Source organism: Excalfactoria chinensis, chromosome Z (assembly GCF_039878825.1).
Source record: "Excalfactoria chinensis isolate bCotChi1 chromosome Z, bCotChi1.hap2, whole genome shotgun sequence".
NCBI lineage: Eukaryota > Metazoa > Chordata > Aves > Galliformes > Phasianidae > Excalfactoria > Excalfactoria chinensis.
The window spans coordinates 43,142,888-43,169,547 of record NC_092857.1 but is presented as its reverse complement, the minus strand read 5'-3'; the positions used below and the strand labels follow the sequence as shown (position 1 = coordinate 43,169,547).

The 26,660-nt window shown below is 39.3% G+C and overlaps 1 protein-coding gene across 18 annotated transcripts in view; it reads right to left on the bottom strand.

Moving 5' to 3' along the window:
• The window catches only part of NRG1 (neuregulin 1), a 456,310-nt gene that overhangs the window by 16,473 nt on the left and 413,177 nt on the right, over positions 1 to 26,660 (bottom strand). For 13 of the 18 annotated variants that reach the window (XM_072358889.1, XM_072358887.1, XM_072358893.1 and 10 more), the window contains 4 exons: positions 17,359 to 17,488; positions 11,236 to 11,294; positions 6,297 to 6,320; positions 1,521 to 1,623 (listed from right to left, as the gene is read on the bottom strand). In XM_072358889.1, the coding sequence (XP_072214990.1) occupies positions 1,521 to 1,623; positions 6,297 to 6,320; positions 11,236 to 11,294; positions 17,359 to 17,488 (316 nt within the window). Of the gene's footprint in view, positions 1 to 1,520; positions 1,624 to 6,296; positions 6,321 to 11,200; positions 11,295 to 17,358; positions 17,489 to 26,660 lie in introns of those variants that run through there. The other 5 variants (XM_072358892.1, XM_072358900.1, XM_072358886.1 and 2 more) reach the window with 3 other exon arrangements.

The window sequence follows — 26,660 nt, the reverse complement described above, 5'->3', positions numbered from 1 at the left end:
CTTCAGTGATCATTATACTTTCATTGTGTGTACTTCCATGTTTGCCATTTGTCCTGTAATAAAAGAATAATAGCTAAAAACATTACTCCAGGAAACTGAGGAGAAAGAATAATGGGAATGCTAACATGTGCTTTGCTAATACTGAAGAGCTTTTCCTAATGCAAGTGACTTGCAAACAAAGCTTTTCTAAATTGAGACTCAGTGCCAGAATATGTTGCCTTAGCATTTGACCAGTAGCATCTCTTGTAAGGAGACCTACAAAATTGAAGCCATTTAATTTTATTTGATATGTTTTCCTGACACCATCCCAGGATTTCCACTAGGTTTTTCTATACTGGAAAGAAATGGCCTTTGGGGAACATCTGACTGATAGCAGTCTGGTGTAAGTGCTGCATTTGGAGGGCCATGAACTGGCAGCTTATTTTTATTCCAACCAGGTGTGTTTGAAAACACTTCAATTTTGGCTATCAGTGATTGTTGATATCTGGGACTAACTGTGACACAGCATCCACTACAGGGGTATTCTGTATAGAAAACTGTACCTCAGAACCCCGATTAAATGTTTGTTTAAAGTCATGGAGATGCCTTTGCTGATTTGAATGAACTTTGGATTGCAAAATATTTTGTTTAGCTACTCTGGTTTGGCTGTTGCCATTTCCAAAATGAGTAATTGATCTGATTCTTTATTTTTGTTTGGTGGTTCTCAGTTCCCCCTCTGACTATTTGTGCAAAGGTTGTGGGTAGGTGCTGCATGTGTGTAGCTGCACTCTCTGAAGGGACAAATGATATCCCCCACCCCAAGCTTTTAACACATTCATTACTGGTAGACCTTGCAAGGAAAACTAACAACCCAGTTGCTAGTCAGGCCTTGCAACAGTAAATCTAAATGTATATACAAACGATAAGGGTTTTCTGTGTTTTGGAGTGAAGATTTATAAGGGCAACCAGAAGTTCTGGCAGAACAAATCCTACTGATGTTTAGTATAATTTATGGTTCACAGTGTCTTGTGCATGTTTGAGAATCACCCCAGTAATTCACAGAGACCCAAGGAATGCATTAAAGCATCTACTTTTTCATTGGGATCACTTTCACACTTGGTTCTTTGGCCTTTGCTGTTTAGTAACTATTAGCACTGTTAATCTTGTTCTTGAGTACAAACAAACTAGTCTGATCTTTAAAATTTACTGCTGGCCAGAAACACAATTCCACTGTTGGGGTTTGTTCATATCCAGCCAGGAATAAGCACAAGTATGTAATAAATGAATTACAAGTTGATGAGTCACAAATGAATAGTGAGAGATTTTTCATATCTTTTAGATACCTGCCTTATTTTTGCATTGTAGATTGACATGGAGAGCTGCACCCTACTTTACTGAACCATAGAGCGCTGTTCACTGGGCTATCTATTCAGTTCTACTGTGGAAAAGCCCAGTTAAAACTTTGTGCTCAGAGAAGTAGAAGCTACAGTCAACAGGGAAGCCCTGATCAACAACCATATGTATAAAAAAGAAAAGTTTACTTGGTTTTGCAGTAGGCCACCACACACATGATGCCAACTACTAGAAGAGCAATGCAAATGCCAGTTATTGTCAGCACCCGTTTCTGGTACAGTTCCTCAGCTTCTAGAAAAGGACAAAAACAGAGAAGGTCACAACATGGAGGATGGCTAGGCAAAGAACAATGTCAACAGCTGACATGCTACATACCACTGCACAGATTCACACAGCCACACAAAAACACATCTACTACACTTCAGGCAAACTCATTATTGACTGCAAGGATAACAGGACTACACTGTAAGCTCTTACACAATATGAGGGATGAGTGATCATCCGTACAATTACAGTCAAAAGTAATCACTTTTTGTTTATGACAACAAGAATAATATCCAAGAGAAAATGTCACAATTGACAAACACTCAGCATTTGCTGGAAATAAGAATGCAACACACTAATATATAACATAAATCTGCAAATGCTTAGGAAGTTTTGCTCTGCAAAGACAGCTGAAATTAAGGCCAATTTTATAGACCTTTTTGATAAATTTATTTTCTTGCTATCTTTTTTTGGACTGCTTTCATATCCAATATCCCTCTGCCCCCATGCCAACTGGTATCTCAGTTGTCTTTACAAGAGAGATTTCAAAATATCCTTCTACATTTGAGACATGAGCTTGGCTTGTAATCATAATACCATTGGAAATTAATATATATTTTGAGCTCTGGTCATAGGTTTCTCCTATGCCCCTCAAAAAAACCCAGCAACATCAGGAACAAAATGTGTCTTGTATCAGAGAAATGTTACATTTTAACTTGCATCTCTTCATGTCTAGCTAAGGAACTGCTCTACCTAGAGTGGCAACTTGCTCAGCGATGAGAACTTCTTGCTGATCTCATTCATGAGACATATTTTACTATTATGAAGATGTTAGTAGCACCAGTAATGTTTGGATTGGATCTACTCTTGCATCCTATTCTTGATCACTCTTGGCAGAGAGCATCAATGCATATTGTACAGGGGAAACGTTACATAAGATGTTCTGAAATGGAGACAAGCATTCTGTGTTGACACAAGAAACAGATTTTATGAATGCAGATTTGCATTCCATTTTTAGCAGAAAACAGAGTATCTGGCTTGTTTTTTTTCTCAACTCTTATTTTCAACAGTCCCAAAAACCTTCCCTGGAAAATTTGGTCTGGACTTAGGTCAGATGGCACTGCTGACCACAGAATACCAACAGGTGATCACAAACAAATGAGTGAATAAAAGCCACACAGCTCCACACTACCATGGGGATAAATGTTAGTATTTCTCCTACCCAGAGGCACTCAACAAGAACATAAAAGATCTGTGGGACAATTCACCAGGTAGTTCAAAGAAGTACCTCTACATGCTGGTCCCTCACACGTAATGTAAGTCAGCATCTCTTAATGCTATCCTGAAAGGAGCTTAAAGGAGTTTGGGAGATAAAACATTATGGAATATAATAATTCATCTCTGAAATGAAGAACATACCAGCAAAGAAAGGTACCTCTCTGGTCAGCTTAGGAGAAAACCCTCCTCACTGCGGAGGGAACATTCAGTCTACCAGAGTGTTTCCTGTCCTTATTTAGTTCAGTTTAAAAATTATGGGCACGAAGGTGTACAGCGGTGAGCTCAGGACTGGGACAAGCTTGCAGGACCACATCTACTTGCTTTTCTGGGGAAGAACGAAGGCCTGGTACTGTGACCCTGAGCAGGAACAGCAAGGGATCAAAATCCTGGAATTTGTGTGGAGTTTTGGGTAATAAAGGTGATTGCTGTCTATCCTAACTGCTAAGATGGCGGTGGGATTGCTGAAGCTTTTGTTTCAGAAATGTGGGTTCAGTCACTGTAATTAACTTATCTAAAATAGCTGTTAATTAATTTAATAAATGTTGTGACCAACTGTTGATGCATGGCTAGGTGCCAGCTCAGATACTACCCAATATCCAGTGCTGAGATTTTCAAAAGATCAGCTGAGCATTAGCCTTCCAAGATTTTCCAGCCTCAAAGCAGCTACTCACTGCTGAGATACAGAACAGATGGCTAATCTTCCATGCGACAAATCGCCAAGTGAGAAGAAATCATTTCTCTGATACAATGCACCTTCCCATAGAAACAATTCTTCCCACAAGCCAAACCCACTGTAGACCAAAACACCAGCAAAACATGTCATGAGCACTGTCAGACAAAATTAATAGCATTGATTATTAACAAGGGAGTGGGGAGAAGAAGTGAGTTTGGTAAAACTAGGATGCTGCAAAAATGTATTAAAGAAAAAAAAAATAACTCCAAGAACAGAAAGTCAAAAAAGGGAGGGAAAAAAAGACTGAATATCCAAATCAAAGGATGGACAAAAAGAGGAAGGGGAAAAACACAGAAAGACAAGGTTAAAGGGTTGAGAAATCAACTGCAGGCCTGGCACAGCATGCTTGATACTGGAAAAAAGAGTGAGGAAATGCTCAGGGAAATTAAAAAAAAAAAAAAAAAAAAAAAAAAAAAAAAAAAAGGCTGAAGCAGAATCTGAAGGGATTTCTCATACAGCATAACTCCTCACCTAGGCTAGTTAGTGGCACTCGATCCCCCTCCCATTTGTGCCCCTTTTGAAAGCGCTTATTAGTTAGCCATGGAAATGGTGTATTACAAGAATGTCACAAGAAACAGGAGAATTGCGCTAAGCAATTTAGGGGAAAATTTGAAATGCTTTGAAGCTACTTTTTCTTTTATTTTTGGTCATGCTGTCAGCTGTTAGCTTGTGAAAGCAAAATGAATAAATACATTTCAACCCATTTTCCTTTGATGGGAAAGGCGAGGAGGAGGATTAAGTAAACAGTGGAAAGTCTGCTTGGTCGTTTATACTCAGGATAAAATGCACTGACTCAGAAGGGTTACTGCAAGCGAAGGCTGTTGCAAACAAGTTGGTGATCACCTTGCTAATGCTGTCAGGGGACTGAGGCTTGCTGCACATGTGAACTCTCCTGGGCTTGCATGGAATGAAGGTGCAGTGAGGGAACCAGGCTGTGGGTAAAGCTGAGAGTGATGATTCTCACACAGCCACATCTGTGGGTTTGCGGGTTTCTGAGGACCTGGTTTCACGGGCCAAACCCCACACCTGTCAGATCTAGGACAACCTAGCCAAATGGGACACACATGAGCAGCACTGCTATCATGCCCTCCCCAAAATGGAAGGAGAAGTGCATCCTCAGAAGGGCTGGCCAGCTCTGGGGCTGGACTTCCCCAAGCATTCCTGGATGTCTGTAGCAGTGGCACTCACAGCCCAGAGGCCTAAGTAGGCCTCTTGGATTATTCTGTGATTCCATGGTTCTAAGACTTGAAGACACTAAACCCCTCTACATGCAGCCCTTCAAACATACTCATAATGTAATTAATTTTACTTCATCCTAATTTATATATAATTGATAATCTTTAAAATTTTCTATATTTTAAAACTATTATTTTTACAGGTCTCCAGTGTTGGTTTTCATTTTTGTTTTAGTTTTTAAAAAATTCAGTTCCAAGAACTGTTTCCACTCATACTGAAAGCAAGGTTTGTAAGTTAGGATTTTTTATAAAGGATTTTAATGTAATTTCTCATATGTTAACATAGAAATGTGTCTTCAAATACAATTTAGTATATATGACTTAGAATTATCATAGTATCATAGTATCGTGCGAGTTGGAAGGGACCTTAGAGATCATCGAGTCCAACTCCCGGGATTCGAGCCCTCTAGTGTAGCAGAGCGGCAGTTTTACCCCTTGCGCCACAGGGGGGGATTCGAACCCGGGCCCTCTGGTGTTGCAAGCGGCGGTTCTAACACCGTGCGCCACCGGGGGCACACTATTATTAATTAAGAACATGAACTAAAACTGTGTGAATACTATCAATGCCTAGTTCTTCTCATTTGCCAATAGTTTTAGGAGACTCCATGCTAAACCTGACTGGAATTCTAACAGTTAGCCTGTCAAAGAGATGCATTATTCACATTCCTATTCACTAAATGTTAGTGGGGTAAGTACAGTCTCTTCACAAAGAGGACCTGAAGATGTGTTTTTATTCCCTTTAAGGCATAGCGCAACAATACTTCTCACTGCCAAAAATCTTGATTTGGTGCAATTGTTGAGTTTCTTATCAGAAATAATACTGAACACATCTGCTGACTTCAGGTCTATTTATGTTCTGTAAACCTTCACTTAAGTTCCTAAATAACTTTCAGTTCAGTGCTTATTCACAGACATAGAAATATATGTATACATGCATATCATTCACACCTGTGTATATACATCCTATTTACATGCACAGTTGTGTGTTTGCACATAAAACTTTGCTTGGAAACCAGAGCTCAAAGCTTTAAATTTGCAGAATTTAAAATGCCTATAACAGTATATCCTATTTTATAGACTAGTTAGTCACCTTGCTTAATGCTTTCAGTGTTTCCGAAATCAGGCAACTGTAGAAGAACTCAGCAAAAGCAAATATTAAAGCTAGTTAAGATTACATTGCAGAAAAGTGATTGTACACTATGCTAAAATTACTTGAGTAATTCCAGGATCTCCTTAGATCTGGAATATCTGGAAGATTACAATTTTAGAAGCTGATCTCCACTAACATTTTGATAAGGGCTGTTGTTATAGCTGTATGATCCCTTCTAAAGCATAAAGAAATTGGTTAAGAATTGAAAAGGGGAGTTGGAGGGGAAAAAAATAAAACAAAATAAAACAGGTTTTATCTCTCAGGCTCTAAAATCTTCAGGCTATAAGGAATGATTGGTCCATACCCATAAATTCAATCCCAAGATGCTCTGCCAATGCAGAAAGTTGACAAAAAAAAAAGAAAGAAAAAGGAAAAAGTTTCAGAAAAGAGCAATATACTGTACTCAAAAAACAAATCATATATTAGTATTATGGCTTTTCTGTGTCTGCATATGAAACAGGACAAAGAGGCAGTGCTTGTGAGCCCCTGTGAGTTACATGACCAGAGCTTCTGTAAGGGTTACACATCAAAACATCTATAGGGTATCTAAACAGCCACAGCAGGAACCATTAACCCTTAAAGATTTTACTGAGATGAAGGGAGCTGCCATGTGAAATGGCTGGATGTTTTCAGATGGGAGCATTAGGGCACGGGGTGGCTTACAAGGAGAGGTGTCCCCTGGTAGATGGGCTGTTTGCAGCCCTCCCCTCTGTCCCTGCTCTCATCACTCTTGTGTGGTTCCTTGCTCTTGTCAGTTGCTGCCTTGAGGTGGTTGGGACCACTTGCTGGGCAGCAGGACCCCTTCTCAGCATTGCAAACTGACTTCAGTAGGGCTCTTATCTCTGGAAGAAAAGGAGCCAGTCCCTTTTCCTCGCCTTCATTAGGATAACCCATTGGCTGGCTGCAAGCCCCCAGGGGTGCAGGGGCAAATGTAGCACCCACCAGATCATCTGCCAAAGTTAGCACTCCCATGTCCTGGTACCTCCAATCCTCCATGTGCCCTAGGAGATCCTTCCCATGGGTCCAGCTCCATAACCACAGCAGTTCTTATTTTCTTTGTCTTTGAATGCTGTGCAATTTAAATTCAATCCTAATTTTCTGATCAAATGAATGTTTGTACACATCAAGAATACCAATTCTTTCCTGCCAATCAGTAATATTTTAAGGGTTAAGTAAGCTGGAATTTACCCAAGTCTCTTCCTAAAGAGCCATTTTTTACATGCCTACATGAACACTGCTAATGATACACATTAGTTACATAGAAAGCTCGGTTAAGTCTTTGATAAAATGAATGACATGCCCATGCATATATATTGCCATATTTATGCTTACTTATATGTAAAACTCTTTGCCTGGATGTAATTTAATCTGGGGGGAAGTCATTCATATCATGCAGTTTTTATTTGAAATAATTCAATGGGAAATTGGTACTTAGAATGGGAATATATTCTGGCTGAAAGCCCTAATGAGAAAACATGCTGAAGAAACATGCATCACTTATTCGAACCTAGATAAAAAATAGCTCTTATTTATCTTTGTTATTCCTAGCTACATTGCCTAGACGTGATTAAAAGAAAGCAGAATATCCCAGCAGTTCTTGTTTTATAAACAGGTCATCAGTTTTGATCTTTTCCTATTTAAACCAATAGTGCTACATACTTATTAGATACAATGTGTTTTTTATCCAGTATTTGTCCATGCATGCTAAAATGAAACACAATTGATTATTTTTAACTAATTGTTTTTTATTTCAGATGTGATTTTTTTATGAAGCAAAATTGGTGGGAATAAAGCTTGGAATGAAGTGACTTTGCACTGCAGCTCACTGGATATATTGGTTTCTAGTGCCTACAGAGTATGATGCCAGGAAATACTGCAACATACAGGTTCTCTAGAACTGCATGCTGCATTCATGACAGCAGCACCACAGTCACTAAGCAGTCATGATTTTGGAGTGGCTGTCCTATAGAATTAGGAGCTTGGTAGCCTTGGACATAGGAAGGGCTGTGTGAAGGCACTGCATCTGACAGTGAAATCTACGCATTTAGATCAGCTTCATATAGCTGCAGAGTTCTGAGAAATACTGAACTAGCAGAATGGCAGAAAAATGGACTTCTGAAGATCTGCAGTTTATGCAGAAAGTCTGAAAAAAATGACATTGTTACAGTCATCCCTCCAGAATATCACTGTTTTACTGAATTTTTGCCTTATTCTTCCTTGAATTTCTCAGCCAAATACATCCTGAGAATATGTGGAAGAGCTATCTAAACAGAAATTTCCCACTGACCCTCTTGAGACTGCTCTGTTGCTCACTAACCATGGCAGATCTGAAATGATCACAAATTAAACTGGTATCTCATGCTGAAATGCTGGCCTTCAGAAGTACAGGGACTACAACCCCTGAGACTGCCTGTATGTGGAAGTTACTCTACAGGATGAGCAAAACTAAGACAGTTTGTTCTTGATTTTCCTCTTGTCTACAGCGGTGGGGAGCAACTGTGTAGCTGCAGTGGTGAAGATGACTGTGTCAGTGAGGTCTCTAACATCCAACACTTCTGGTCCTTAACAAGATGTTCTACAGTTTTACAAAACCAGAAGCCAAGGCACAGTCAATATACACATGTACCTTCCAGTTGTCTCCATCACATAAGCTGTGCTTAAATTTCTACTGGGGAGATTTTCTGTAAAGGGATGTGCACCTAATATCCTATATTTCTTCTCAACCTTGTTTTACTGCACCGTGATAACTACCTACTCAAAGGCTAAGTAAATCACCAACAAGGCAAACCCTTAAGTCTTACACCTTCTTGGGGTGGGGGGTTTCAAAATGTTGAGTATTACCTCAGTTCTGATCTTTCAAAAGACCTTCTGCAAATAACTTTAGGACTCTTCAGGATCCTAGAAAAGACTTTGGAAGCTAGCTTATTCTCAAAAGTCTTAAGTTAGTGACAGCTCACCAGCAGGCATACTCAATATTGAAACAATTGAACCCAGCTTTATAAGCAAAAAAAAGATTCTTCTGAAATCAATAATGACTAGATGTCACTATATAGTTGACATATACATTTTTGTTTCCTTCTGGCCCTGATTTGCTCTGTAGTTTGCAAAAGCTACATCAACAGAGCTAAATTAAATCAATAACTTGCAAAAATGGTGCAAAATGCAAGCCTGCTTTTTAGCTCCAACTTTTGCCTGATGAGAACTTCCAATACAAGCTCCCCTTACACTGCATACTATGCATGACATTCTTGCACCTCTGTGTTGGGTGCAATAGTTAGAATGCTTCCTCACTGATTTTTTTCTGGTTAAATATAAATGTGTCCTCACTACATCCTTCCCAAAAGTGTCACTTTAAGATTTATTAGCAGCTTAAGAAATCTGAAGCTATAAGGCAGACTTTAGTGCCAGAGTCCAACAGTTATTGCCTGGGGTTCCTAGACTATTACAGGATGTGTATTTGTGTGCTCTTCTGCTAGTGCATTTCAAGAAAAGCTGTACTGGACTGGGCTAATTACATACACTCCTGCTGCAAGGCAAACGCATCTATGTCTTTATCATGTAGTCAACTTCAAAAAATCTCAGGTTGGTGTCAGCTGCCCAATGATGCCTTTAAGAATCCCAGTCAGTTCTAGGAATCTGAAAAACTAAGAAGGAAAGAAAATCCACCTCTCTCCCCCTCTTCCTCTCTTTCTTTCTCTCTCCACACACACACACACACTCTTTTCTGGGTAGGGAAATAACTCTATCATATAATTCTTCCACAGTTTTCAGGGCAAATTCATCAGCAAACAATGGCTCTTATACTTCTATTGCATTTCTTTTTAAATGGTTCTGGTACAATGAGAAAAATTTAACTGTACTTTTCATTGCAATACACAAAAAAGACCACTTAAATCTAACTCTTGGTGAACTTAAACAATGCAATAGCATAAAAATTCTTAAATCCATAGTTACCAGAGATGTTTCAAAAATAACACACTAATAAAGCATTTAAAACTGAGGGATAGAATACAGACTTGAATGTTGGACGGTCTGGTCTCCAGTCAGTGCCCTTGGGGTTTACATGGGTAGATTCCATGATGGGTAGTATGAATTATGAATGGACGTTTTTCATCCATCGGTATAAGAGAAAACCTATGCATCTCTTCAGGCTCCAAAATGTCCAGCATCTGCTAACAGCTTTTAGTTCAATGTACTAATGGAAATTAAATTAAGCTAGCCCACAGTCTTTCCATGCTGGCATGCAATCTATCAAAAAATATTTCCTAAAATACTGATCTTAGGTCATAGTACATTCTGATGCCAGTGACAATTAATTATAAAAAGAACTCATGCATTAAAATGTAAGATCTAGGCAATTTTCTTACATGTTACCTTTGACTTTGTTACAGTCAAAGAGACAATAAATATTCAGCGTACTTTCTGTTTCCTCGCTGACAATGAATAATGATTAATCCATTTATCCATGGGAAAACTTCTAAGATGCTACTGCAGTGCTGATTCTACCAGTGCTCTGATACAGACCCCTCTGTGTGTGTGTGTGCTACACTTATTTGGCCAATTAATCTGGCTCTGAAATAGTCTCTTGCACCTGTTACCCGCAAATAAATACGTAATTTCCCATTGTTTATGCCATCTCTCCCCCTTGTCTTCTTCCTTCTGTGCTCTCTTTGCCCTAAAATTTGGACAATGTGAAGAAAGAATATTTTGATACTGTTCAGAATGTGCTCCTCAGAAATGATGTAAGCATGCCAATTACCTTTAACTTGTTGTTTTGAATATAAAACTCATATATAAATAGTTCATCTACTTATCCCTTTTTCTGAGGGAGTACTGCCCTATATAAAGTTTTGTTACCTTTTTTTTTTTTTTTTTTTTTTTTTTTTTTTTTTTTTATGGCAAATAAAACGTAAGACTTTCAAAATGGCATTTTTGCACTTCAACTGCTTGATGTCAGTGGGATGTCTACACCACACCACTCAGTGTTAATTTCATAGTGTTCTTTAGTTTTGCATTTCCCCATAACCTCAATGCCAAACAATCCAGGAGAGTACTGCAATAGCTTTTTGTTACCATGTTCATGCAACAAGCAGAGATGATCAATATTAGGCCTTAGGCAACAAATCTAGTTAAGGATTAAAAAAAACAACACAAAATAATTGGAGGAAAGATGCAGTGACAAGAAAGCAGCACCGACTGAGCATGCTTCTACTGCGGCACAGACAGAAAGGTAGTGGACGTACTGTAGAAGCTGGCCATTACGTAGTTTTGGCAGCGATCACCAGTAAATTCATTTGGGCACCTGAGAGGAAAAACAAACAAAAAAAAAAATGGTAGAGAAAAAACAGAGAAAAGAGAAGAGGTGAATATATGCTAAGAAAGAAGCTCCGTCAGTGTGAACTGATATGACTTGGTGAGTTCACTTTCAGAAACCGTATCTCGATTTAGCATGTTAAAACGGCTCAAGATGTTGAGAGCAACTCATTTGCTCTGTGGAAATGAAAAAGAAATCCCCCCATGAAAAAAAAAAAAAAAAAAGAAAAAAAAAAAAAGAAAAAAAAGCCAAAACCAAACCAATCCAGATCAAAGTGTGTTTCAAGATGTGAGAGAGAAATTCACCACTTCAAATTCCCAAATTGCTTTTAGGATGCACTTTCCACAAGGCAGCGAGGACACAAGACCTGTACATCACTCATCTCCGTGAGTTTGTTCTTTTAGAGTAGCACTTTACAGCAGTCTCCCAAACAAGAAAGCTGCCAGTGTGTGCAATACAAATGCATCTGCAAATGAATGGAAAGATCAAAAACCACATAAATGAGAAACATTTTGGAGGTCAATAATGCCATGGTGTACAGATTTTACTTTAGAAAATCAGGTCATAAATTAGTACATAAAGAGGCCGGTTCCAGCTGAACTGTGAAAACACCAAGTACTATTGATTTTGTTGCTGTAGTTGGGGAAGAAAGCAAAGTTCAGATTATTTTAACATACTTTCTTGGTTTTGGATTTTCATGGGCAGAGTTTCAGTACATCTTGCTCCAGTGAATCCAGGTTGGCACCTAAAGGGCAAAAACGTGATAAGCAATAGTACACCAAAAGCACTGCACTAACAGACTGACATCTGCAGGCCTATGGAGAGGGTAGTGCACTAAGTGACCTCCTGGTTAGGTGTTAGTGAATAATGATCAGAAAAGAGGAAAGAAGATGTCATCTTTCCGAAGATAATACTTCACAAAAGTTAGAGTAAAAATCCACCACAGCAAAACATAGGAAGTCTTTTTGTTTGCCTGTTTTGAAAAAGAAGGAAGAATCAGGCCTAGCAGAAGTGTTTATCATCTCATTGCTTATTCCACCTCATGAAGGGACCGGATAGAGGATTTTAAAATTTGGAATGCAATGTACAGCGGCAATTTACACTGCTGCAGTCACACAGAATCTATGAAAATATCATGCTTTCCCTATTTCTGTAACAAGATGTAAGATGCAGCAATCGCAGAAATTAAAAAAAAAAAAAAAAAAAAAAAAAAAAAAAGAGAGAAGAAGAAAAAAAAGGAGAACCTGAAACCCAAAGGCACAAAGTCTCTTTAACATGGCTGACATATGGAGAATGAGTCAGTCTGGTCAGGAAGTGCAGTGAGAGGATGGATGTGCTCTCAAAATCTGGAGCTCCACAGCTGCCCACTCTTTCAGTTCACATGGTCTTCTGTGGAAAACCTCACTGTGGGCACCCCGCATCTATAAAGAATGAGTTTCTCTTCAGTGTTTTTTAAATCTTCCCTTCTGCTAATGGCTGTCAATTCTTTCTTCACATTTCTTTATTCTTGATTCTGTGGTAGAGCTCAGAAGTTTTCCCTCAAATTATTAGCCTACCAATCCGAGCTTCTGCACTTTTTATATAAATCTGAATGGCTCTCCACCACATTAAACATATAAGAACTTCAGTCTTCCTCCTTTCTTCTTCAATGCACTCTTACTTTGTACATAGTTTTAATTGACTTGCTTCTCTGAATCCACCTTATCTTGCGCTGTCCATCTTTCTGAGGATTTCCAAGAGTTTTGCCATGGTGCAAGAATCTCCCTCTTCTGTTGCTGATGATCAGTTGCTAGCTTCCATTTCAAACTAACTCATCATTTACTTTTTAGGGTCTGAAGAGCTCTCTTATTTGCAAATGAAAGTTGTTCGGAATGATCCTTTGCATCTTCCATTCATCAAAGCTCCCTGTCCACTGAAGTAAGGCTTGATTTGTAGGCTTTATCATCAACAGTTTCTTCTAGTTTCTTCTAAGACATATTGTACAGATAGGACTCGAAAAGAGCAATATAGCAGGTGATCAGTGTCAGGCATTATCACTAGTTCCTTGTTCAATAAACAATGCAGGACTAACCTTGGTATAATAAATAAATTGGAAATCTGTAGATGATTATTTGGAGGTGATTTGCTGTAATGCTACCCTGGTTCATAAAGGAAGGGCGTTTATTTTCCTCTATATATTTCCCTATTATATAGGGCCAAGATCCTATCTTCTTATACGCATTCAGTGTAGAGAGATCAAGTCTCCACAGATGTATTCAGTTGAGAAAAATGCAACAAAGATAATTCTGTCATGAGAAATAAATACTGTTGGGCACAAGAGAAAACTGCATTTTGATCTGTGTTATTGAAAAAGAGTGAAAATCTTCTATACCCTTAATTTCCATTATTTTATTTTGCACATTTCATTAAATGCTTGTCCTCGATAGCTGGCATTAGCATATGAATTGACATTTATTTCAAAGGGACATCTCCATCTTCTCCAGGCCCAGTCTACAAAACTCCAATAAGCATGTGGTTCATTAAAAATCACAACATTTACTTCTGGCCACTAGCTGGTGTTTGCTCGTTGGGCTTGTATCAAGCTACTGAGACTGCTGATTTGTGGTACAAACTGGGAGGTACCACAAGTAGATTAAAATAATTGTTCTTTTCCGCTATATTAAGTATTTAAAAAGAATACATCAAACACATTTCATTGGTGCTTTTTGGCAGGTGGGGATAGGCTGAATGGGTCAGAACGTAACGTTTGTGTTTCATGGACTGACTATAAGCAAATGCATTGCAGGAATGTGGTTTTACAAGATGCACTTAGTCCATTTCATAGCTCATTATCAGAACTAGTACTTCCATTTTATTTTTTAAATGAGTAAAAAACCTTTTTTGCTAGCATCATTGAAACAATTTTTGGCTTTTTTTCTCTGTTTGCCATATTCAAGAACTTTATGTCAACTCCATCAAAGCCTTTGCATGAATAGGAGTACAGCAACTGGCTACATCATGAGCAAACATAATTCACTCTTTTGCTGTTAAGAAATACAGCAGCATTACTGAGAAACATTATTTTCATCTAGTGAAATCGGGAAGTAAATTCATTTCTTCATTAACAGAAAAAGCATTAGAAAAGATGACCTCTGCTAGTAAGGAATCAATTAGTCAGACTAGCAAGGACTTCATGGGAGAAATCTTCAAAAGAACACTCTGGAGGCGTAACCAATAGTCTATTCATATATGTCTTTCTTCAGATAAGAAGTAAAAGCTGGAAACTCTGATCTTAATTTTACATTTACAGATGAAGATGTCTCATTGCTTGTCCTCAGAGGACTTGAAGACACACTTTCAGCTGGACAGAAACACCGGAAGAACCTCAGCAACACCAGTAACATTTGGGTTTCCAAGTCTGCACCATTTTCAAAATGAGACTCATGTTCCTACGAAACATCTGAAAGTTTTATACATTAATTTATTAAGTAGCCTCAAAGCTTATTTTATCATCTTCCATATTTTGGGATTGTTTTGTTCAGCCTGGGATCATAATATTAATAAATATAAGAAACATATTTGTAACCACAGATGTAGCTGTACAATGCATTATTAAGCCTTCACATATTTATTATTTCACCTAGCTATCTCTTAAGTGCGGTGGATTTCCTTCAAGCTCACACCAGTATCCATCAGATCAAGATCTAATTCATACTGGATTGCTATCCATATATTTTACTAAAGGCACTTTGTGAATACATAGGTTTAGATTTTAAGAGAAGATGGACTTAGGAGGTCTGTTTTTTAAAAATAGAACAGAAAAGTTTACAAAACCAGAGACACTACTTGGAAAATTCCATGGTTGTTGTGATTCTGAGTCATGTTTTTTTGGTTAGGGATAAAACCAATTTAGAATGATATGGCTCATGCTTTAGAAATTTTGTTTTTGCTCTCAACAGATGGACCATATGGAAAAATGTGAACTTGCTACTGAGGCAGAAATATGAAGAGCAAGTACCATATTTCAAGCATTCTGTTTCCACAGGCATGTTCTGAGGGAAGATTTATCTTCTCAGAACAATGAAGGCAATGTGCACTGGATAGATACTTATTTTAATTAACAATGGAATACTGGAATTAAAAGTAGACATCTGTATTTTCAATGAAACAGGAAGATAACTGTATTTCATTTCTTCAGTTTCCCAGTACTCCCACCTTCAAATACTCACACTTCTCACACTTTCATTTCTTATATAGCAGCGCTGCATCCTGTTTTGCTACACAACATAAAGTTTCTGGCACTTATTAGAGGGCAGAGCAAAAAACCAGCAAAATATCAGGATCAGAATGCTATTCCACTGTTTTACTATAAATGAGATTCACCCCTTCTGATTTTACAGCTCTGATGCTTTTTCCAAATAGGCCTTGGGCCACCCAGAGAGAGGCACATCTGCCAAATTTAGGAATCGCCTTTTCTTTCAACTCCAAACCCAGAATTAAAGGTTATTTATTGTCTACAATAGGAAGAAAATCCCCACTCCACTGAAATGCCTCTGAGACAGTACGTTAAAAAAAAATTAGCCAACCTGTGTCATAGAACAAACACAAACATATCTCTGAATATATATTAGGAGGAAAATCAACAAACCAAAAAACTTTCCCAAACAACTGAAAATTGTATAGCTCTGAAACTGTCAAGATAATGCTAATCAGCAGCAAATCTGGTAGCTGCTGAGCTCTGCTGCCCTGGATTTTCCTGAGTAGTGTTAAGACAGAAAGTAGAAATAAGCAGGTAGGATCTGGTACGCACCCAGAAGATCCACATCATACTGCTCATCTTGTTCCGTTGATGTAACATGATCAAGAGTACATCAACACAACTTTTTTTTTTCCTCTCTGCTATCCAGCCCACCAGAGCCAGTAACTGTTCCATATTCACTTTAGCTAAAAACAATTATAAAATCAATGAAATATTCATCATTTTCAGCAATGGTGCAATCTGTGAAACCCAAAGCAAAACACAGCTCATAAAGTCCAGAAAACATCAATCTATAAAACAAAACTTACATGTGAAGCAAACATCATGGATTATTACTATTTTTTGAATTAACAGCAGTGCCATGCAACCTATGCCTTTCTCACCTAACGAAAGCATCACAGACCTTCTGCTAAGTCAGCCATCAGAACCTTCTTTCCAAGTACTGTCATCTGATTTTTAGTCAAAGATGTCTGAAGTTCTATGCAGTTACAGCAGACAACAGATTCCACTGAAAGCTGTTTCCTGTCTGTCTGAAAAGCTGCAATATTGTCACAAAAGTGCCCACTTTCCAGTCAGTCCTGATAGACTCTAAGGTATTAAATGCTGATTTCCCTCTGAACTCAGAGAGAAGTAACTTGCTAAGACTGAGTTGTCTCCAGAAGTAAATACTAGATGATGTGCTACCAGGCAGGAAGTGTACTCCAGCACTGTATTTCTCACTCAAACCTCTCCAAATTAATGGATCACTGCATCAGCCTGCACAGTGCAGGCCAGGCCTTGAGAAGGAATGCACAAGCACATACAGCTTATGTTCCTAAGACCACTTGGATCAAAATCTTCATATGAAGCAGTAACCTCCACAAAGTGCCACGGCGTTCTTTCCTTTTTATGCACTTAACACAACAGTGAAAACTCCAAGTGAGAATACATTCTCATCAGAAAATGTTCAGCTATTAAAGCACACAGTAAACACAGACCACTTTTTGTCCTGTAGAAAGAGCACTTATCCGATGCAGTTATCAATACACATTTTTTGACTCCGTAGTGTATTTAGTTTACAGCATCTTTTCTTTATATCTAACATACAGCTTAAATTGTGCTAGTCTGTGCCATCAGTAAGGCTTGCTGTGTCCTTTAACCCGTGGGAAGATTACTTGGTTAGCCTCTCACATGCCTCATATTCAGATACTCGGAATGAAGAAAATACCTAATGCTGCAAGTCTAAGAGAAGAAATTTTTCAGGTGCACCATTAAAGAAAAAGCATTTATAGAACCTGATAGCTCCACCAAAATAAGCAAAACAGGATTTCTTACCTGCATAGGTATCGTGGAGGATTTGGGAGGTCTTTGACCATGTAACACTCTCCCCCATTTACACAGAAGGCTTTCTGCTTTATGTCACATTTTGTGAGATGACTTGTCCCAGTTGTAGATGTGGAAGTGGCTGGAAAAGATGAGAGAGAAAATACAGATCAGAACAGCTTAAACTTTCCTACTGTCTAGTATGTGTATTTATATGTGAGGGAAGAGGTAAGTCCAGGGAGGATATGACATGTCAGTGAACTCTCTTTTCTACTGCTTCCAAAAGTATTTGATATCATCTTTTGCTGATTAACACACAAAGTACGGTTCAAATGCACACCTCAGGGAGGTATCCCATGCCCAGCCTATGGGGAAGGCAGTATTTCTCTAGATCCAGCCCATCAAACAACTTAATTTCTGCAACACTCAGGTACACTTTATTAAATTAGGCTGTATGACTTACATGCAGCTATTTAAATTGCATGAATAGTTCAAGTGATTACCATTAAAGCCACATGACTGCAAAACTGCTTCTGTGAGCATGGTTAAAAGTAAGTGAGAAATGCAACAGCTAGGCTACCACTGCAGACATGTACATCACAATTTCTGGAGCAGTAACACCATAGTTTGGATATGTTTTACTCTAAATACTGCCAAAAGGGGTAGGAATGCTTCTAGCATGGATGCTGGTCATTTCCCAGATCAGAAACCACATCACTGAAGGGTTATGTGATCTCTGGCAAGTCATTCAGTTTTGACTGACTTCACTTGACTCACCATTTAGTGGTAAGGCTCTCTCCATGGCCCACAGAAAGACATTCACCTCATCCACCCAGCAGGTGGGATAAACACCTCCTGTTATTGTGTCTGTCTCTCCACAATGACTGCAAAGCTTTAGCCTTGAGAATTTCCCCTAATTTTTAAATGGTTAAAACTAACTGATGTCTCTGTCTGCCATCTATTAAAGGTGGAGGTGATTTCTATACAGTCTTTGTTTATCTGGGTCTAGACTTAGGAAATTAAGAAATTTTCTTACAGTGTTAAGCAAATGCTAGTGCATTTATTTCTGAAATACAGCTTCTGCCCTGAGGTGAAATTACAGTTTCATCTACTGACTGATTCCACTGGAGCTTACTAGAAAGCTGCAAATGCCTACACAAAAGCTGTGTGATAGTCAAAGCATTTTCTACACAAAAACACCCAAGGGGCATGTTTATACTACATGATGCATGACTTTCTACCATTTGCCTCACACACAGAATCCAAAGAAAACATGCTTTTAGTAGATCAGCTATTAGCAAACACCACTTGCACATGTTGAGTTATTTCTGAGAATAAGGATGAAGTAGTCCCTGTCATATTTGTTTTTCATGCATTTCCCATTATCTTCCAAGGAAACTGCATTTTTAGAACTCAGCACTTGGGAGTGCAGGCCACTGTGGCTGGCACCATTTATTGATGGTTTAGCTATCTTGTTTCAATGGGATATGAGTTTCTGATATATTTGAATTCCTCCCTATCGTTCCATCAAGATCCTGTCTGCCTGAACAGACATTGCCTCTCATGCTTTTTCTCTACTTTGCCATCCATCATCAGTATGCCAGTCTCATTTTATGTTTTCTATAATACCTGTTTGTATAGGGTGTTTTCCTCCAACAGGCTGACAGGGCTCCAAAAAGAGCTATTCCAAAACTCAGGATTCCTCTGCTCTTCACCATTGTACCCACCCATCGTGTCATATCTCATTAGATCCTCATCTAGATTAAGGCCTCTAAGTGCTAACGAAATGCAAGCATGAATTCCTCAGAATAACACATTCCTTTCTCCTGGCTCCTCAAAGCATGATGTATAACCTCTCAGACCAGGATAAATTTATACTTTGTCTACATGCAGGAAAAGGGGTCATGTTTTGAAAGTAGTCTGGCACTCTTTCAACTAGCCTGGGTTGAACAGGACTATGCACCCAGTGTTGATAAAAGGCTGGCCAACACATTGCCATCAGCTCAGCTGTGAAGGGTTGTATAAGGTTGTATAAGGTTGCCTTATACCCATGGAGTGACCACATCCTTGACACAAATCTTAGGATGGGTGATGTATCTTGTGGAGAAGCCTTTACTTCTTCATTGGCTTTGGAGAAGCCTAGATTAGCTGAAGAGGAGATGTCTGACATGACAGGATGTGGCATAACATGACCACATGTATGATGAAACCTGAGTGAGTGAGTTCCGTCTGTATGATAAGAAACATGAGCTGTAATAGGTAATCACACTTTTAAGCTTATCCCTACTCACAGCACATGCACAGCTATGCATGTCCTTTCATTTCATTAGGAGACTAGAGAGACAAACACTCTGAGGATGTCCTTGAACTTGGAAAGCTAATGCATTGATTTGGGAAGAAAAAAAAACAATACTGTCTGCACTGTTTCTGCCAAAAACCCATATTGCTATGCTGCTGGCTAATGGAATGTTTAAAATTGAATTATGAGGGTAGATATAGCAGCAAGTGGGCTTGTAGCTATCTATAATTGTTTTCATTGTCTTGCTTACAGTTTTTCTTTAAGCAGAAGTTCAATCAACTTCAGATCACTGTGGAGTTTCAAAGTAACGGTTATTTCCCAGATGATGTCAGTGAGCTTGGGATAGCAGCAATTGCTCTGAACTGATTACAAGAGATGGGAATAATCTGCAGCTCTCAGAAAATCCCATGATACAAAGGCTTTACAGATATTTGTGAGGAGTGCCTCTGCCCTTCATTTTTGGCTTCACATGTTCAAAACTGTCGTATAAATCTTGCACAATAATTTTCTTTGCATTACTGATCCACTAGCACCATAGTCCCAATCTGCCTGAGCTTTGTAACTGCATGGGATTAGGGGAGGAAAAAGTCCCCAGTGAGAGTTAATTCTAGTATTAGTTTTTCTTTGCAAAGGATGCATAAGATGGCATAAAGCCAGTATTCAGTGTATGCACTGTAAGCCTATTTTGCAAATTAAACAAGAAACACTAACTGTGGTTTTGGGTTTCACTGAAATCCACATAACGGAAGAAATGTAGTGTTTGAGAGCAGGTGTTCATCAGAGCCCATTTCATACAGCCCATAACTAGTCCTAAAACACTGCATTTCCATAGTTCTGTAGCAGACAAGGGATGTATATTGGGAGTGACCTGCAGGGGTGAGGTAAAGCACAGCTGCAGACCACGTATCTTCATGCTGTTCCTTATCCACCTAGCCAAAATTCATATCTCCTTTCTCTTCTGTAATGCTTCCGTTAGCTATGCAAGTAAAAACTAGCAAGCTGGTATGTTCTGCTGCTCTGTACCAAACCCCTAACATACACTGAAAGGATAAATTGCATGCTTTAGTGAAATTTGAAAATATCATGCATAAGAAAACATCTAAAAACAGTGCATTCTCTGTCTCTCCTTTTTTCCCCCTAAATGTAGAACTGCCATCCTTAAAAAGCAGGCAGTTTGAATAAAGTCTCTCCTAATACAAATATTCACATGAATATCTCCCACCCAAGAGAACTGCCCAAAGAATTAAAGAAAAAGAGAAGCAGCTATAGCATCTTCTAAAAAGTACTCTCTGAAACATGAACTACTGCTGTACAACTAACTGAGGATTATTTCACATCAGGCTGACATCACCACACAATTCTGAGCTTACCTGGGGGATCTCTCACCCGTTTCTGTCCTGAAACAGATAAATGCATTCTTTGTCTTGCTTTCCAAAGACCCCCTCTGAAATACACTGGCTACAGCAGTAGACTCCCAGGCAAGGAGTCCTAACAAATCTCTGAGTTCAGACTGAGAGGAAATGGCTTTGCAACCTAAATAGAATAGAATCCAAACCTCCTTGAATTGAGTTTCTGCAAAGCTGGTGTAAAATCAGAGGACACATTCAAAGCCCCGCAAGATGAGATGCTTATGACTAAAGGTAGACAAAGTCAAGTACCATCTGCAGACACAGGAAGATTTGCCATTCTCACTGGAAGGCCACATATAAATGTGCCATCTCAGTGGACTACAGACAGTGGCCCTTCCAGTCTCATTTTATGAGCAAAAAAAGAGCAGATTACCAGGCGGGAACTCAATACAATTCTGCTTGCTCCTGTTTGCTGAAACTAAGGGTAGAGCAAAGCCTACTTGTAGTTCATACCAATGAAAGATGAAGGCACCTGTGATGGAGTGAGGAAGAGACAGAGGTAAGGAAGAAGGGTAAGAAAGAATGCACACAGTAGAGCTTGCAAGCTAGCACAAGGATGACGGAATGTGTGACTCCTTAAGAAAGGCAGCTTTACTAATCCACATTCTCCCACTTGAAGCTCACTGATTCCTTTAAAAGCACAATTCAATTCCCCCTTGACTTGCTGATGGGCAGTTTAAAAACATCCAGCCCTGATCTGCAGGGCAGATTGATTTCCCATGTAACCTTGGCTATAGCACTTAATCCCTCTATGCCTCACTTTTTCTACTTGTCTTCCCACTGAGGACTAGGCCTCTTCAACTCACTCCATCCAGCATCCTTGATGAGCTTGACTTGCAAAATGCAGGGAGGTACCTGCATCTGCAAAAAATCTCTGCCTTTCTGTACTGCACCGAATGAGGAAAACTGCTGGTTCCAGCATAAAGTAGGTAGCAAAAAGTACATAGGTGCCTTCAAGGAGGACAGAGACCAAAAACTGAGAACAGTGGAAAACTGGCTTCTGTCTGCACAGAGAACTTTTTCACCATGTGAGCAGATGGTTGTGTTCATTCTTTTATGTTGATCCTCTGGCTCCAGAGCTGGAGCTGCACACATGTAGCTTTGAACATATCAAAGGGTAAGAAAATCACCAACACCCATGGAAGAAACTGAGGAAAAAAAATTCCAAATTCTATCAGAGTCATTTCTGGTCCATTTCATAAGGCTGCTCAGAATTTTGCACATTGCTTTCGTGACGTAATACACTGGCTGTAATAAACTGTCTGTTGAATCCAGTTATTAACTTTTTTAGCCTCAGTCCTCAGAAACAACACACACTAAAACATATTCCTGGGACCATTCATTCAAGAAGCCTGCTGTTTTGCCAGAAGCTGGAACTCAGCACTTACAAGTTAGAGGAATTACTCTCTGGGCTTCAGGCAATGCTTTCTTACTCTGGCACTATCTCTGTAAAGATCAGGACCAGCAAGAAGGAAACAGGAAATTGCTGGGTCTGCTAGATAGAAACTTCAGGAAAGGTTGAGAGCGTATAAACTCTTGCTGAACCACAGCAGTATGTCCTTCTTCTCCCTCCCTATGAGTCCTGAAGCGGATTATTCATCAGTGGCCTCCCCTCATGAATCCAAGCTTAGCAAAGCAAAGCCAAAAAAAAAAAAAAAAAAAAAAAAAAAAAAAAAAAAAAAAAAAAGAAGCCACACACAAAAAACAAGCCAGAAAAACAAAAGGCAGACACTTATTTCACTGCACCAGATCACTTCCTCCCCGATAGGCCAGCAGACTGACCTAGTTGGCAGGCGTGTGACGGTAAGACCTGCACAGCGTCTGGCTCACCACAGAGGGTCGAGAGGTGACACATGCACACATGCTAAAAGTGGACTGGCAAGCAAAAATCTTTGCTTCATGTAATGTTGAGATGGGGTAAAAGATGGACAGAGACACACACAGCTCACAAGCTGTCTGTGAGGTAACACAATTACTGCTCTGAACACAAGCAATGAGTGGGATGCAAGTTTGTCCCTCCTAGCAAGTGCATTTACACACTGCATTTCTTTTATTTTTATTTTTTGGAAAAAGGAAGGGAATATGGACTGTGTAAGAGGACTAGGGTGCAAAGGGAGATCTAGTTAAAACTGGGCTCCCAGACAAACTGTGCTTTTCCACTGCCATGAAGGATTTCAACTTTCACCTTTGGGCAATGAGATAAGTGTCTGCAAGAGGCCTGGAGGGGCCTGCAGAAAATATTCCCCACCCAGGGAAGGCAGACATGAGTGGCAAAACAGGAGGCAGTGACAGGCTAGGGGGCACCAAGAGGAAAATGTGTGTGTGTTGGGAAGGGACAGCATGAAATGGAAAGAGGATGCAGAGGAAATGTGCATAGAAGGAACCAATGCAGGAAAAACAGGCCTAAAACCAGGAATGCTGAGCTGACAGACAGATAGGGGGAATCTTTGCTGTTGGGGGACCCTCAAAGATCCCTGAAAATGCCAGGAATGGGTGAGAGGGTCTGAAAACGTACAGACCATAGATTAAGGGAGATGGCAGATAAGGGACTGCATGCAGCTGTCACGATAACATACTTTATCCTATGTGGTGGCCTTTGCTGTGCTGGAGAACATCCCACAGTGAAGAAAAGCCTGGGTGTCAAACTAACCATAGAAAAACAGTCCTGGCTCATGTTGTTTGAGAGGCTGAACCCTGCTCTTCTCCATGGTCTTTGTGCAGCAAGGTTAGGTATGTAACACATTGGGCTGGAAATTCAGGACAGCTTCATGAACATCCTCAGGCATGCAGTGCCTGTCCTGTGCCTCACACTGAGACCCTGTTTGTAAGCGGTACAAGGGAAACAAATGCAAGTACACTCTCACATATTTATTCCTCAACCCTTGCATCATCCATGACAGCAGTAATTTCTAGAAAATGAAATGATCCCATGAAAATGCTGTGAGTTTGGAGAACTATTTCTCCTCTCTTATGAAGTGGAAGTGTTCACCTGTGAGATCAGGCAAGGCGCAAAACTGAGCTGGTAGAGGTAAGGCTGACACCTCTCTTTCCCAAATAAGCAGATTGCTTCATACATCATGAGGAATAAGATACAGAGGTACTGACCTAATACAGAGGCTGGCAGGAAAATGAACTGGACTTTAACTAGTAAATCAGGGAATCTGGGCTCTTTTCTGAAGTCTCAAATACTATACATAGTAGTGACATTCATACCAAGATATGAAGAAAGCCATTTCTGCTTCGGCCAAACAACTGTACACTGCTTGTAGTTAAAGAAGATTTTTATTAAAAATAAATAAATAAATGAAGAACACTGAAAAAACAAAAGGACGGACAGAAAAACTATCATGATTATTAAGACAGATCACTCTCCTTCAAGGAACTGTTCAGGAATCCTTAAGCTGTCCTAGAGCCTGCCAGCTGTCCAGATGTAACTGCAGGTATTGCATGGCCTTGAAATTTCCCTTCTCCGACCAACATCTTTTCTTGCATATCAGCCATGGAGTTCACTAATGCTATAAATTACATTCAGTCACAAGAACAAAAGATATAATTCTCACTAGTTAGTTCAAGTTGAAGAGCTGTCTTCTGGCACCTGACAGTTTCTGTGGCAGAAGATTGTGTTACAGGTTCTGCCTGTCACCATGAAGTTTGTCGTAGTAAGTATGTAGCAATAGCATCTTAGAATCATAGAATCTCTCAGGTCGGAAAAGACCTTAAAGATCATAGAGTCCAACCACAACCTAACCATACTATCCTAACTCTAACAACTCTGTGCTAAATTATGTTCCTGAGCACCACATCCAAATGGTTCTTAAACACATCCAGGGATGGTGTTTCAACCATCTCCCTCAGGAGCCTATTCCTGTGTTTAAGTGCCCTTTCTGTACAGAAGTGTTTCCTGATATCCAACCTAAACTTACTCTGGTGCAATTGGAGGCCATTTCCCCTCTTCCTGTCACCTGTCACCAGTCAGAAGAGACCAACTTCACTCTCGCACCTTTCAGGTATTGGAAGAGTTTAGTTGCTCCTCACAGGGCATATTCTCCAAGCCCTTCACAAGCCTTGTTGCCCTATTTCCTTATCACATTGACTATTGAAATATTTAAATCGCATTATAACATGGTTACTCAAAATCTGTTCTTGTTCCTCTTTTCTCTATGAAGATTTTTCTTATTAATTCCAAGTGGTACAATTTTACCTCTGCAGATAAGTGCACTGTCTCCCCACTTCTCAGCCCTATCTGCTCACAGAAATGCAGGGACTGTAAAGACTATTCAGCAGCTTATGAAAAGAATTCATCAAGCTTTCAAGCACAAATGATATTTCATACAAAGTCAATTTGATAATCCTATAGTGCCAGGAACCCTACTTCAGGAAAGTATTTCAGCAAGAACTTACTTAAAATTGAGCGTGTATGCTCAAATTCAAGAAAGGACTCAAGAGTCTGCTTAATTTAAAGTCACATCATCTTTTTTTTTGATGTCTTTAAAAAGTTTTACTGGAAAATAATGGATTTCAACACTGTGCCTTAAGTGTTCAGGTTAAAAGAAAAAAACTGTCCACTAAAATTTCTGAGGCTGAACAGGTCTGCAAAAGGGATCTGTGTCTTCAGCCTATGCAGAAAGTCCAATCCAAATGTCCAGGTAGGAATTAATCTGTCTTCTGCTGCATACTTTGAAGAGAAAAACATTTCCTGTTTTACTATTCCTTCTTCAGTGGCCCTTCACTTCATAGTGTATATGACAACTCTGAGGAGTAACATTTCAGTCTCTTTAACCAGCATACATATTGGAGTAGAAATATACTTTCATTTCTGAGTAAAGATATGGTAAAGGCAACTTCTCTCAGAAAACGTAAAAGATTTCTCAGAGGTTGGCAAGTATCTCTTAGACATCTATAATAAGAAAGCATTACTAGAAATTCACTAGTCCAATAGGCCAGGCAAGTACTGGGAGATAAGTATGAGCAAGAACATTTATCACAGACACTCTCCTTAATGCACTGAAGCTTGAATGTATTTGTCAGATTACTTTGATATTTGTATTCCGGCAGAGATTTCTACAGCTTTAGATTTTCTTTTTTTTTTTTATTTTTATTTTTTAAGGTGCTTTACAATTCAAAACAAGTTCTGAGATAGAATCAGCAACCATTCCATTTGAAAAAGGTGTGAGAAGCTGTTGGAGGTGGTGGGTCTCTTATGCAGGCTCTGCTGGAGGAGTCAGCTTCCTGGTCTGTGACAGAGATACTCACTGCGACCAGGAGAAAAATCTTCTGTGGGTGGTGCACAAGCAAATTTTCACTTCACTATCTGCCAACACAGTCATGGGACTGCCTCTTCTGAAAAACATACACTTGACATTTTCCTCCTTGGAATTTCTCTCTCCAGAGGACAGTGGTAGAGAGCAACATTACGAGGTGCTTTGCTTACAGTAAGATCCTTTAGACTCTGCAAGTAGGGTACTTTTATATCAGACTGTCAAAGCATTTGAGATTTGTATCAAAGAAAGTGCTTTCTACAGCAGAGGAAACTAGTTCCATACTGGAAGTATGAAACTGTTAAACTAGCCTGAAATAAATTTGGAATTTATTTATTTATTCACTTT